Source organism: Heterodontus francisci, chromosome 7 (assembly GCF_036365525.1).
Source record: "Heterodontus francisci isolate sHetFra1 chromosome 7, sHetFra1.hap1, whole genome shotgun sequence".
NCBI lineage: Eukaryota > Metazoa > Chordata > Chondrichthyes > Heterodontiformes > Heterodontidae > Heterodontus > Heterodontus francisci.
Window position 1 is genome coordinate 51,104,918 of NC_090377.1, and position 15,000 is coordinate 51,119,917.

General features: G+C 41.6%; 1 protein-coding gene across 1 annotated transcript in view; it reads left to right on the top strand.

Annotated features, from left to right (window-relative positions):
• Positions 1–8,936, top strand: part of heg1 (heart development protein with EGF-like domains 1) — a 108,163-nt gene extending 99,227 nt beyond the window's left edge. Inside the window, 2 exon segments of the mRNA XM_068035169.1 lie at positions 966–1,143; positions 4,713–8,936. Coding sequence (XP_067891270.1) covers positions 966–1,143; positions 4,713–4,856 — 322 coding nt within the window. The 3' untranslated portion in view covers positions 4,857–8,936.
• The last annotated feature ends 6,064 nt before the right edge of the window (positions 8,937–15,000 follow it).

Below are 15,000 nucleotides of genomic sequence, written 5' to 3' on the forward strand. Positions count from 1 at the left end.
CCAATGGTTATGCTGTTTACATACTCATTGGAACTTTCCATTTGTGTTACAGCTTTGAACATCATCCTAAATGTGCCTGCATTTTTATTATGCAGGCAGTATTTTTTATTGCCTATGCCATGATGGGTGCAGAAAGTTTCCATGTAGCTCTGCCTCACTTAATGAGAGGCTGTCAAAAGAAATGGGTTTAGTGGAATCAGCTGAAAGGAAAGAAAAGTTTCTTCTGAAGAGTTCTCTACTGTGGAATCAACCTCAGTACTGGAACTGGTTCTGATGGTGTTATATCCATCAGCGCACTGACTCACAGTAAAATTGTACCTGGTTCCCGAACAATACCATGGGCAATTAGCTGCTGAGAAAACAAATGAACTAGTGACTAATAGTTCCTTAACAGACCAGTAAACAGATTAAAATAGTTGATAGTAGTAATAAATAAAACCTTCATATACTACATCATGGGTTTGACAAAGCAGTAATAGTTTCATCATTCTACTTCATCTGGTGTCATTGGCACAATGAAACCCCCAATGTGTGAGTATTTTGATTGTTATCTATGTGTGTGATTGTAAGCGTGGCTGCCATGCAGTTAGCTTATTAGATCATTTAAAATAATTTTAGATATTTTAAATTTTAAATAATTTGCATGTGTTTCTACCAGATGCTTGTGTTGAACATGAAGCTTAAATTAAATAAAAGCAGAAAAGGTAGGAAATAGATAGCAGAATCAACCAGGATATGTAATGCTTATCAGAACTGAGTTTATATCATTAGTTCAAAGTAATAGTAATCCGAAAATTCAGACTCCAAATTCTGTCCTGAGGAAATACATTGTGGTAGTAAATCACTGTAATAGCTAAAGACAACACGCCTGTTGACTACAGTTATATTATTTTCCAAAATCTTGCTCTATTTGGATGCTATCGGTTTGTGATGAAAAATTCTGATCTTAATTTTCTTTCCCTCAGGAAAGACAAAAATGATATCAGCAAATTAATCTTCAAAAGTAGCGATTTTCAGAGATCACCATATGCCGAGTTCCCCAAAAATCCCCGGATATCTGTAGAGTGGGGCAGGGAAACAATAGAGCTGCAGGAGAATGGAAGCACGAAAAACCTGTTGCAGATGACAGATGTGTACTATTCGGTATGTATCAAACCAAAAGGTGAACTTTAAGACCATTTTACATTAGGAATGGAAAAATGAGCACCAATAAAATGTTGAAACACAGTTATTCAATATTTTCTTTACTTCCTTGGGTTTCTGTCAAAATTCAACCAACTCGACAAAAAATCTGACATGAAAATTCCGTTAAAACATACACAATGGTCAGTATGCATGGATAATTATATGGATCAAAGTCCCCAGGAATAAAATTAGCATTGGGTTGGATTTTGCAGTCAGCTGCAGAGCAACAGTGTTCTCTGCTGATCTCAAAGAAAGCTGTCCACAAAGATCTAGCAATCTCTGTGGTGTAGATTTCCCCTTTCCCAACGGCAGTTTCTATTTGGTGCGAAGTTCAAGGCGATTTCTAGGCATTCAGCAGCAGTAATTTCAGGAAGCAGGGTAAGCAACCAATCACATTGAAGTGTTCTCACAGATAGCAAACCAGGAAGTTAAAAGCACTCAATCCCGTCACTTCTATTTTAAATTTTCAGATAGCAAAATAAATGAATATGATTGGATTTAGTTAGAAGCTAAAATATCATAAACCTTTTTAAAAATGATTTAAAAAATATGTAGAATTGTTTCTATCATAATGGAAAAAATTGGCGTTCCACAAATATAAAATTAGTTTTTCAGGATGAGGGTGTTTGGCAGTAATTATGAAGTTGAGAATTGCTGAAAATAGAGACATGTTATCAAAGCTTTTCATTTTGGCACTCATCAGGATAATACGGAAGAATAACCAATGTAAGGGAAAATAATAACTTATACTGCATGGGAAGAGAGTGCTGATTGGTTGGCAAGTGAACTCTTACATTAGAGGTAGAGGCGTTGCCATGAAGAATGCACCAGTTTATGGTGACTGACAGTTAACTGCCAAGCTGTTTGAAATTTAAAGCAGGCAGCTTGACTCTGATTGGTCAAGGCATTGCCCTGAGGAATGAACCAGCGAATGGCTGTCACTTATTTTGTTCAGCTGAATCCGGCACAATGTAGGTACATATTCTTTCTGTCTGCAAAGAACAGCGCCCTGTGTATTATGAAGTTAGTATGCTGTTAAAAACATAGTTACACCTCATTCAACAAGGTATAACTTTTTCAAGGGTTTTTACAGCGAGACTAACAGTGTAGGAGTTGAAGTTTTTGTCAATTCATTGATTGTTTAAGGGGAAGGTGTTGAACAAAGAGGATCTCATGGATCGCAATGTCTGCTCCGACGATGAGGATGTGGAGGAGGCTCATGGCCAGGTGATGCAAAATGAAGGGCCTCAGGGACCACAGGCAAGACAAATTGAGATACGTGCAAAGGAGGCTTGGGAGGCGTTAATACATAGACGTTTCATATGACACTTACAACCTGTTGGAGCCATCTCAATAAAGCGTGACCTTTCTGCAGCCTGATGTTGCCTCCTTCATTCAGCAGTGCATTGCCCAGCGCCCAGGTGCACACCGCGCAGCAGTAAGTGTTGACTGCATATGGCATGTCCCTTAACTTAAGTCCCAAAGGGCAGCAAGAATAGGAAGGAGATGTAGGGTGAAAGACAGTAATCCTTTATTAAGCAGCACAACAAAAGCGAGTCTTAAAATTTTGATGCTCTATTCACCCATGAACCCCAATGCAGCTAGGTGCTCTTCTTAAATTTCTCAAGGTCTGGATGGACTCCTGCATTGTCTATGCTTGTGTGCGCATAACCTCTGGAATCTCTGCCAGGTGTTCCCTTACCTCATGCTGCAGACCTTGAGTGCTGCCATGTCTCTGATGGGTGTGGGCTTGGTTTCCTCCATGGAGAGATTGGCGATCCTTCTGAAGAGCCTGATCAAGCAGACCAGTCAGTGGATACTGAAGATGTGTGAAGACCTGCATGCCATTGCTTCAGCCGTGAACTCAATGCAGCATTGGTATGGTGAGAGGAGGATGAGGTATCTGAAGACTCCACCAGGTCCTCACATTCCTCGTCAGCAGGGAGGTACAAGGGTGCCTTGCAAGGGAGGAGGAGCAGCTGCCTTCCATATCTGAGGGCTCCTCTCAGGGTACTGCTGGTGTGGACACTGGCCCTGTGTGGCCCTGCCAGTTCTAAGGCCTCCTCCTCCATGAAGAACAGGATGAACAGGAATGGTACGTACCCACCGGTCTTCACCTATTCCTTGAGGTTATGGGCAGTCTTAGAGTCATTGAATCATAGTTATACAGCAAAGAAACAGGCCCTTCGGCCCACCATGTCGGTGCCGGCCATCAAGCCTATCTATTCTAATCCCATTTTCCAGCACTTTTTTTTAATTCATTCATGGGATGTGGGTGACTCTGGCCAGGCCAGCATTTATTGCCCATCCCTAATTGCCCTTGAGAAGGTGGTGGTGAGCTGCCTTCTTGAACCGCTGCAGTCCATTTGGGGTAGGTGTACCCACAGTGCTGTTAGGAAGGGAGTCATTCCTTTTTATTGACTTCGTAGCGGTTAGGTACAACTGAGTGGCTTGCTAAGCCATTTCATAGGGCATGTAAGAGTTAACCACATTGCTGTGGGTCTGGAGTCACATGTAGGCCAGACCAGGTAAGGACAGCAGATTTCCTTCCCTAAAGGACATTAGTGAACCAGATAGGTTTTTACAACAATCGACAATGGTTTCATGGCCATCATTAGACAAGCTTTTAATTCCAGATTTATTAATTAAATTCAAATTCCATCTTCTGCTGTGGTGGGATTCGAACCCATGTCCCCAGAGAAATACCCTGGGTCTCTAGGTTACTAGTCCAGTGATAATACCACTTCGCCACCGCCTACCCATAAAGAAATCAGGTTAGCAGTTTTGTTAAAATAGTGGGCCGAGGTGTTTGATAGAAGCTTGCTGAACACTTGCATCATACAGTTGCACAGTGTAATGTCCAGGCTTAACAGTTTAATAATAAACTATGGCCTGGGAATCTGTTCACCATACATTCTTCAGGTACTAAATGGTCTCCTAAACCTCCGAACAGGAAGTATGCACAAATTTCCATGCAGAAGTGCACCAATGGATAAAGTAGTTGCGATAGTGCAAGGAGTGTATCTTGGGAACGTTCAAAGATGGAAGTAATTTATTTAACTTGGGGTCCAGTGCTTCTGGCAGAACCTGTTCTTGATTTTCGAATGCCCCAGCACTTCATTCGCCATATGCTTAACTGGCAGAACAGTCTCCACTCTTACATGAGTTAGCCGTCTGCTCCATGTTATTTAGTCAGAGATAAAGCTATATAATATGGCATATGATTCACAGTAACTTAAGGTGAATAAACAAATCCTGGATTGTTTTGCTTGCTGGGAAAACAGGATCATAGTTAGATAGGCTTTCTACTTTAGACCTAGAACACCCAGCTAGAGCTCGTTTTACAGCTCAGCAAGTATATTTTCTGATGACTTCAGCAACAAAACTGCGAATAGAAAACCTATTGTTGTTCAGGTTTCACTCTCAACTGTTTAAATCTTGTTTAATAAACTTGCCTCTTTAACAAAATTAAGATTAAATACAAATGCCTTCTTTGAAGTATTTATTGCTTTTTGTTTCATTTCCAGTCTGGCTTGAGAGGTTCAGAAGTGGACAGGAATGGCTTGCATCCTTACAGCGGCCTACCAGGATCACGCTATTCTTGCATCTACACAGGACAGTACAATCCATCTTTCAGTAGCGAAGAATCAAGGAGACGAGACTATTTTTAGCCAAATTAAAATAGAAATTTATTTTTGTGTCGGAACAGAATGTGGGACATATGAAGCAAAAGTAACAAGAGGAATTACTGCAAAAAGCTGGATTCTGAACATTTATGGTAAAGGACCAGTGGAATGTGAAGGATAAGCTGTATGCAGCTACCATAAATCACACTGTGATGGACAAGTGATGAAAGTGATATCATCAGCTGTACTAAATGCTCCTATTTACGACAGCACAAGAAAACTTTGCTTACAAATGGGCAATATACTTTGTGTATTATTGTGGTTCAGGTTTCTAAGTTGTTAATAACTTATAAACCATTACAGTATTTTCAGACTGGCCAAATGATGATGTCGCACAGCTGTAAGAAACACTAACTGATGAATTTTTGGGAGAACAAGACACTGTTAACGTTTCTGACCTAGTGCTGTAATATTGCTTGGGTGAATTGAAGCATTGAAACTTATCAGGAATTGGACCTTATTCATGCTGGAAACATCTGATTTCTGAACTTCCTGGCCTTTTCTGCAACCCTTTGTGTACCTCTGGTGTCTGGTTCATATGGCATTCCATTTTTTCCCATTTCTTCTTTTGCCCACTAGTTCTTCCAGCACCTAAAAAAAGAGCTACAGCAGGCAATTTCTGAATCTGTGGGGAGTGTGAATAGAGTGTTCCTTTTCTTAGTTGAAGCATTACACCCAGAGCACAACATGCTGTTTAGCAGCCAATTGGGAAGTGATTAATGCTGTGTTCTGTTTTTGATTCTCTTTAGGTTTCCTTTACTACATGTACTTTCAGAACATTCAGAATCTTTTCATACCTTCTCATTGTAAACCACTGAAATTGCTGTTTCACTTCCATTGAGAGGCTGAGCAGTTACCTCTTCAAGTACAATATATAACTGCCCTACTTCATTTGGTCTATAAAATGACAATATGCCCCCTGTTGTCTTTCCCAGCCTTTAGTATTTTTTGTATATTTTTAAACATAGGTGGCAACTCTGCTCCCAACATGTTTGAGAACAAAAGATTTTTCTAGAAAGCAGTAAAAGGCTATTAGGCCTAACAAGCATTGTTCACTTTGATTGATCGCAACCTGATTTGCAGAACACATTCATCATATCTTTTAATTTCTGTCTTCAGAAAGAGACCTAATTATCTCCTGAACCCATTTAAAATATTTCCTATCATTTAAATTTATTGCACATATACGCCACACATTATGGGGAAAAAGTTCTGCAGGACACCCCTGCTTGATCATTCCTTTCCTTTCTAAAAAAAACTTGTGTCCCTTGGTACTCGAACTCTTTGCTTGGATCAATTTTGTTCATCCCTGTATAATGTTTAAAATTCCTATTTGGTAACCTTCCATAAAGAACCAGACAAGTTTATTAACCACTCCTTATAACTTACTAATGTTTCTAATCATCTTGGCTACTTGGCTTTATATCTTCAAGGCCAATAATATCTCACCTATAATTAGGTGACCAGAACTAAATAGAAATGGAGGCTGAGCAACGCCTTTTGTAGCAGCAAAATAATGGCTTTTGATTTATTAATTTTGTTCCTCTGCTAATGTAGCATATAGAGAATATAAAGACCAGATATGACATTGAAATTAAAGTTTAATCAATTACTTATTAACTCTAAGTAAAATCTACAATATGATTTGAATGAACTTTCTCACTGCAGCTAAGCAATGTTTGAGTAGTGTTATTGGCCCAGTTATTGAAATGATATAAATCCGTTGGTATCATCAGCAAATTGAGGATTTTGGTGATGATTCTGGCATCTAAGTCATTCATGAATAGGAAAAATAACAATGCTCCCAAATGACCCCAGAACTGCTGCAATAATATCCTCTTTGCAGATTGAGAGGTTCCTATTTACAGCCCTACGTTTAATTTTTTTCATTAATTTATCTATCTATATCTTACTTTACTTATTTATTTTAACTTATCCGTAATGTGACCCTTGCCAAAAATTTGCTGAAAATCCAAGCATATATCAACATTTTTTAATATATATATTTTTTGTGTTTATTTTATTTTGTTTCATCTTAGTTTGTTCAGTTTGCTTACCCACTGTTTTTTTTTCATGTTTGTACTTGCAGCTGCTCAATTTTCAGTCCAGTAACACCCTATCTGTACTAATGCTTTGTCTTTCAACAAACCATTAACATATTGTTTGCCTTTGTTCCACGACCTTTTGGTCAGCTATTCCGTGACATTGTCCTATTTACACCTTCTCCTTTGTTATCTCTTGCCCCACCCCCACTTTACTTGCTTATAACCTTTTACATTTCTAATATTTGCTAGTTCTGAAGAAGGGTCACTGATCTGAACGTGAACTCTGCTTCTCTCTCCACAGATGCTGCCAGACCTGCTGAGTATTTCCAGCATTTCTTGTTTTTATTTCAGATTTCCAGCATCTGCAGTATTTTGCTTTTATTTTAGTATCAGCTGCAGTATCTTTGTCTCCTGAGTTAGTATCATTTTTGGAAAACATCAGTAGATGAGATAACAGGCTTTCTCACTGGTAAATCCGTGGTGACTATCTTTTAAATAGTTGCACTTTCCCAAAGACTAGTTTCCCTTGGAGTCATCTTGTAGATTTTACTTACTACTAACAGTTAATTTACTAAACTATAGTTTCCATTTCCCAACTTTCTCTTTTGATTTTTACCTCTGCAGCATCTTCACGAGGGGGTCAGAAGTGATCGTGCCCTAGTCCATCAGTAATGATATGGCTCACAGAGTTTAAATATGTGCATAACTTTCATAGAGTGTAAGCAATAGGAAGTATGAGCAATAGGAAAAGAAATGAGACAAAAATGCTGGGAAAATTTGCTCTAACATTTAAAAATTTGTTTCTAGTATCTCTGCTTCAGCAAAGACTGGCACAGTGCAAGCCATGAACTACTGCAGATCTGCCCTCAATGCTGCTTCATGATGGACAGTAATAGCTGTACTGTAATGGCAGAATGAAGGGGAGAATCAATGTCAGTGCCCTCCCTCACTCACAAGTTCCAACATATTAAAAAGTTCACTCCACTGGGGTGTCTAAAATTTTATGTAATATTTTGAATAATTACGTTCAAAATGTTAGAATGCATTGAAAATTTAGCATTGCGGCAGATCTGTTGGAGTGCAAACTCATTACTGTCCAGCTCAATTCTGCGGGTGTTCAATTCTTATTATTTTAAAATATGAATTGTTCGAACTGTGTAGAAGATAATTCCTGCAGCTGTTACATGAAAGTGTTGTGTGCTTTGAAAACTTTTGAAAGTTCTCTGAATATTTTCAAAGATTCAGCTAAAATACTGTGAATAATACAACGAATGTTTTGATCCTAAAACAGACAAAAAGGTTGCAAGAGAGGTCCATTACCAGTTACTTTTCCAAATGGATTACTTAAAAATGAAGATGTCTCTAGCCTATAGGTGATACTTTTGTTATTTGGGAATCTTAAGGTGTCTTTATTCTTTTATAAGTGTTTGGCACCTGAGTCAGGAAAAAGTCAATACTGGTTAAGCATTACAGCTTGGCTGTCCACAAAGTCCTAACAAAAAATGATTACTTTAAGGGTTACTTTTCTTTTGGCCCTTATAATAGTGTCAGATCTCGCAATGGAAGACAAAGAGCAGGTGGCAATTACAGCTGCTCCAACCATATAACTCTAAAGTGATCAGACCAAAGATGACATTCCTCATATGTAGGAACACCTTGGGAAACTACGTGCTTGATGGAGGCTGATAGTGTCATTGCAAAATCTAAAAGTCCACTCGCCTGTCCCAAGTTGCTGCAAAATGTTTTACTTCCTTGTTTTTAATGACTGTGTGTTAATTTCTGATAGCATGATAACAGATATATGATTCAACACTGGAAATGTCTTGTGAACCCAGAAAGCTATTTCCTTTCTGTCTAAATTATTTTTCCTTATGTTTTTTCTTCGTGCGTATTGAATATTTTGTTTGAAGTGAACGATATATACAGCTTAAAATATTTAGAGAATGAACATTTGTTTTTCCAAAGGAGTTTCAGAATCTGGCGTTCTAGTCAGTATTGCATAGCAGAAAAATAAAATACTTGTCCAGGTAATTGTTCTCTGTTCTATGTGCATAGCCAAGAGAAATACAGGTTGTTTCAGCAGTTAGTAATATGACATGTTGAATTCTGCTAAGGTGTTGGCATTTCACTCCTGAAAGAAGCTATAACTTTTTTTTTACATTAGAATTTGCATTTCCCAATTACACAGTGGGAAAATTCACTGCCTGGTGTAGTACTGAGCTGTACAGCCTACAAAGACCCCATGTTCAATCTTTGGGAGCCAATTTTAACAGTTTCCTGCTGGAAAGGAAATGGGCAATAACTGGTCGGATGCCCATTTTACATTTCACCCCACCTTCCTTTTCATTGATCAACACAAAGGAAAATCAGGCAGGGTGTAAATAGGTGTCCAACCCATGACCACTGGAAACGGTAAAATCAACTGTTTGGTCTGTGTTGTGTTAGGTGATTTCAGCCATGGCACCTTTGGTGGGTTTACAATTTGCCTTTATGTCCCTGGATGGAGAAAGAAAATAACATCAGGATTCCTGCATCAAAATGCTATCCTGCAATGGTAAAATGTGTATGTATGTATGCCTGGTAAGGGCAGGATTGGGCTCACATCCGATAGCCCGAAACTTGAATAGTCATTCAAGTATATAGTATATAGTATATATATAGTATATATGGGTGAGGTTGTTCCCCTTGAGCCTGCATTATTGAGGAGAAAAATGGAAACACTTTCTTTCTGAAAATAATTCTCTCCAAGCACCATGGGCCACAGAGTACTTGAAGATCTCAGATACCAGTGCTGTGATATAACTCAACCAGAAAATAACATGAAGTGATGTCTATACAACATCTGCTTATCCCTGATGGAAGTTTTGCTGATGAAAAACTTTAAAATAATGTTGTACAAAATCATAAATGTAAAATTACATACTAATTGTGACAGCCTTGCATCAATTTAGCAGCCTTTATACTACCCTATCATACCATAACTCAAGCAGAGACTGCTGGAGTTGTGTACCTATCACAACCTCTGCATCACCAGCTCGTTCTTTCATACTAAACCCTGTCACCAGGTGTCTTGGAGGCACCCAAGATCACGTCGTTGGCACCAGCTGGACCTCATCGTCACAAGGCGAGCCTCTTAAATCAGCATCCAAATCACACGCAGCTTCCACAGTGCAGACTGCAACACCGACCACACCCAGGTGTGCAGCAAGGTTCGACTCAAACCAAAGAAACTGCATCACTCCGAGCAGGAGGCCCCCCGCGCATCAACACGAGCAGAATTTCTTATCCACAGCTGTTACATAATTTTCTAAATTCACTTGAAAAAGCCCTTCAAAACACTCCTACAGGGGATGCAGAGACCAAGTGGGCCCACATCAGAGATGCCATCTATATCTCAGCAATGACCACTTTTGGCAAACGTGTGAAGCAGAATGCAGACTGGTTTCAATCTCACTTTGAAGAGCTGGAACCTGTCATAGCCGCTAAGCGCATTGCACTGCTGAACTACAAGAAAGCTCCCAGCGAGTTAACATCCGTAGCACTTAAAGCAGCCAGAAGCGCTGCACAAAGAACAGCCAGGTGCTGCGCAAATGACTACTGGCAACACCTATGCAGTCATATTCAGCTGGCCTCCGACTTCGGAAACATCAGAGGAATGTATGATGGCATTAAGAGAGCTTTTGGGCCAACCATCAGGAAGATCGCCCCCCTCAAATCTAAATCAGGGGACACAATCACTGACCAACGCAAGCAAATGGACCGCTGGGTGGAGCACTACCTGGAACTGTACTCCAGGGAAAACGTTGTCAGTGAGACAGCCCTCAATGCAGCCCAGTCTCTGCCAGTCATGGATGAGCTGGACGTACAGCCAACAAAATCGGAACTCAGTGATGCCATTGATTCTCTAGACAGCGGAAAAGCCCCTGGGAAGGACGGCATTACCCCTGAAATAATCAAGAGTGCCAAGCCTGCTATACTTTCAGCACTCTACGAACTGCTTTGCCTGTGCTGGGACAAGTGAGCAGTACCACAGGACATGCGCGATGCCAATATCATCACCCTCTATAAGAACAAGGGTGACTGCGGTGATTGCAACAACTACCGTGGAATTTCCCTGTTCAGCATAGTGGGGAAAGTCTTCGCTCGAGTCGCTTTAAACAAGCTCCAGAAGCTGGCTGAGCTTATCTATCCTGAGGCACAGTGTGGCTTTCGAGCAGAGAGATCCACCATTGATATGCTGTTCTCCCTTCGCCAGCTACAGGAGAAATGCTGCGAACAACAGATGCCCCTCAATGTTGCTTTCATTGATCTTACCAAAGCCTTTGACCTCATCAGCAGACGTGGTCTCTTCAGACTACTGGCAAAGATCGGATGTCCACCATGTATTCCATGACAATATGAAAGGCATAATTCAGCATAGCGGCACCTCATCAGACTCCTTTCCTATCCTGAGTGGCGTGAAACAGGGCTGTGTTCTCGCACCTACACTGTTTGGGATCTTCTTCTCCCTGCTGCTCTCACATGCGTTCAAGTCTTCAGAAGAAGGAATTTTCCTCCACACAAGATCAGGTGGCAGGTTGTTCAACCTTGCCCGTCTAAGAGCGAAGACCAAAGTACGGAAAGTCCTCATCAGGGAACTCCTCTTTGCTGACGATGCTGCTTTTCCATCTCACACTGAAGAGTGTCTGCAGAGACCCATTGACAGGATTGCAGCTGCCTGCAATCAATTTGGCCTAACCATCAGCCTCAAGAAAACGAACATCATGGGACAGATGTCAGAAATGCTCCATCCATCAATATCGGTGACCATGCTCTGGAAGTGGTTCAAGAGTTCACTTACCTAGGCTCAACTATCACCAGTAACCTGTCTCTCGATGCAGAAATCATCAAGCGCGTGGGAAAGGCTTCCACTGCTATGTCCAGACTGGCCAAGAGAGTGTGGGAAAATGGCGCATTGACACGGAACACAAAAGTCCGAGTGTATCAAGCCTGTGTCCTCAGTACGTTGCTCTACAGCAGCGAGGCCTGGACAATGTATGTCAGCCAAGAGCGACGTCTCAATTCATTCCATCTTCGCTGCCTCCGGAGAATCCTTGGCATCAGGTGGCAGGACCGTAACTCCAACACAGAAGTCCTCGAGGCGGCCAACATCCCCAGCATATATACCCTACTGAGCCAGCGGCGCTTGAGATGGCTTGGCCATGTGAGCCGCGTGGAAGATGGCAGGATCCCCAAGGACGCATTGTACAGTGAGCTCGTCACTGGTATCAGACCCACCGGCTGTCCATGTCTCCGTTTTAAAGACGTCTGCAAACGCGAGATGAAGTCCTGTGACATTGATTACACGTCGTGGGAGTCAGTTGCCAGCGATCGCCAGAGCTGGCGAGCAGCCATAAGGTCGGGGCTAAAGTGTGGCGAGTCGAAGAGACTTAGCAGTTGGCAGGAAAAAAGACAGAAGCGCAAGGGGAGAGCCAACTGTGTAACAGCCCCGACAACCAATTTTATCTGCAGCACCTGTGGAAGAGTCTGTCACTCTAGAATTGGCCTTTATAGCCACTCCAGGTGCTGCTTCACAAACCACTGACCACCTCCAGGCACTTACCCATTGTCTCTTGAGACAAGGAGGCCAAAGATGAAGAAAGAAGAAGAAGATCATACCATAATATCAAAAATAGCTGACAGTAATAGCTAAAAGATGTTTCATTTGAGTTGTGTAAGACTTGGTTGTGTCATTTGAATGCCATTTAATTATGAAACTTATAGCTGCCTCATTCTACACAAGGTTTTCTTCTTGCTGGCAAAGGGAAGCAATATATGGAGATGTATCAGACATTAACGTCATGTGTAACTGGAATTGCTGATAAGAGGTTAATGTTTGACAGGAATTTGAAGTGCTCTTTTCTGTGAGGTGTGGCTGAATGTAATTATATGATTATGAAACTGTGATACGAAGTTAGAGTTTCGTTAATATATTTTAACTAACCTTGCTCTGAACAGGAATCAGGTTTTGTTGTTTTCTATACATTGTCAGAATGGAAACATCCCAGCCACAACTTTAATACAGGTCAGACAGTGGAGGAGGTGAATTGTGAGCCCTCATGACATTACTCATGTGAAGCACAAGCCCTACACATCTCCACTTACCCTTTCGCTAACCACTCACCATCTCTCAATCTCGCTTTCTGCAGGAGAAGATAGCACATGGTGTGATCCTAACTCTTGTACCTATTCTCTTTCCTCTACATTATTCTCAGCCACAAGAATGTCCTGAAGAAGACATCTTGGAGCAGGACAATCATCCTGAGAATGCACTGTCACTCTGCAGCTGCAGTAGGCAGTGAGCTAGAGGGATCTGCATTTGGTGAAACTACTGGCAGCAGGTATTTAAGCCAAGTGTGAGCAATGTGAAGTGAGAAATGAGTCCTGGGAGGAATTGCTGATTCTGCAATTGCTGGGATGTGAGAAGAAAATGGTGTCAATATGTGATAGTCAATTAATGGTCTAATAAATAGAAGCAAGGCAGGGCACTTCAGTCCTGTGGAGTGCACATCCTGTGGCATGTGGGACCTCTAGGATGCTTCTTGTGTCCTGGACAGCCACGTGTACAGGAAATGCCTTCAGCTGGAGCAGCTTGAGCTCAAGGTTTCAGAGCTTGAGCAGCAGTTGGTGTTGCAGCAATGTATCCGCAAGGCTGAGAGCTACATGGATACCACATTTCTGGATGTGGTCACCCCGCAGCTTAAGGGTGTGCAAGCAAAGGGGGAATGGGTGACTGCCAGACAATCAAGGAGGACCCCGAGTGCATCTCATTCTCCAACTGGTGTTCGGCTCTGAATACTGGTGAGAGTGTTGGTTCATCTGGGGAGTACAGCCAGAGCCAAGACCATGGCACCACAGATGGCTCAACTGTTCTGGGGGCAGGGGGGACAGGAGGATGATTGGGAGAGCAATAATGATAGGGGATTCTATAGTTAGGGGAACAAACAGCTGTTTCTGTGGCCAGAGACGTGACTCTAGGATGGTATGTCACCTCTCTGGTGCCAGGGTCAAGGATGTCAATGAGCAGCTGCAGAGCACTCTGATGGGGAGGGTTAACAACCAGCAGTCATGGTCCATTTTGGTACCAATGACATAGGTAAAAAGAGGGATGAGGTCCTGCAAGCAGATTTTAGAAAGCTAGGAAGGAGACTAGTAAGCAGGACCTCAAAGGTCGTAATGTCTGGATTATTCCCTGTGTCATGCAGTAGTGATTACAGAAATAGGAGGACAGAGCATATGAATGATTGGCTGGAGAGATGCTCAGGAGGGAGGACTTTAGATTCCTGGGACATTGTGATCAGTTCTGGCTGTACAGGCCAGACAGGTTGCACCTCTATAGAGCCAGGGCCCATGGTTTTGCAGGACAGTTGGCTAATGCTATGGGGAGGATTTAAACTAAGTTGTCAGGGGCTTGGGAACCAGAGTGCAACATTGGAAAGGAAAAACAAGGTGCACAAAGGATTAGGAGAGACAGGTAGCACAAGAGTAAGAAATAGGCACGAGGTGGGTCAGAGTAAGAGGGAGCGCAATAATGTCTAAATTAGGTTTACAGTGCATGAATGTAAATGGATGAACCATGATAAATAAGGTTGGTGTGCTGCAAGTCGCAGATAGCCATGTAGGAATATAATGTTGTGGTGATAACAGAGACCTGACTCAAAAAAGGGCAGGACTGGGTACTAAATATTCCTGGTACAAGGTGTTCAGGAAAGATAGGGAAGGAAAGAAAGAGGAGGGGTGGTAGTGTTGATTAAGGAGAATATTACAGTGCTCGAGAGACATGATATCCTAGAGAGGTCAAGGACAGAATCTATTTGATTACATCTAAGGAACAATGGAGATACCCACTACTGCATGCATTCTAAAGGACACCACATAATGAGAATGAATCAGAGGAACAAATTTGCAAGGAAATTACAGAGAGATGCAAAAACTAGAGCATAGTTATAAGGAGCGACTTTACTTATCCTAATATGGACTGGGAGAATAATAATGAGAAGGGCAAGAGTTTCTGAAGATCGTTCAGGAGAATTTCTGAGATCGGT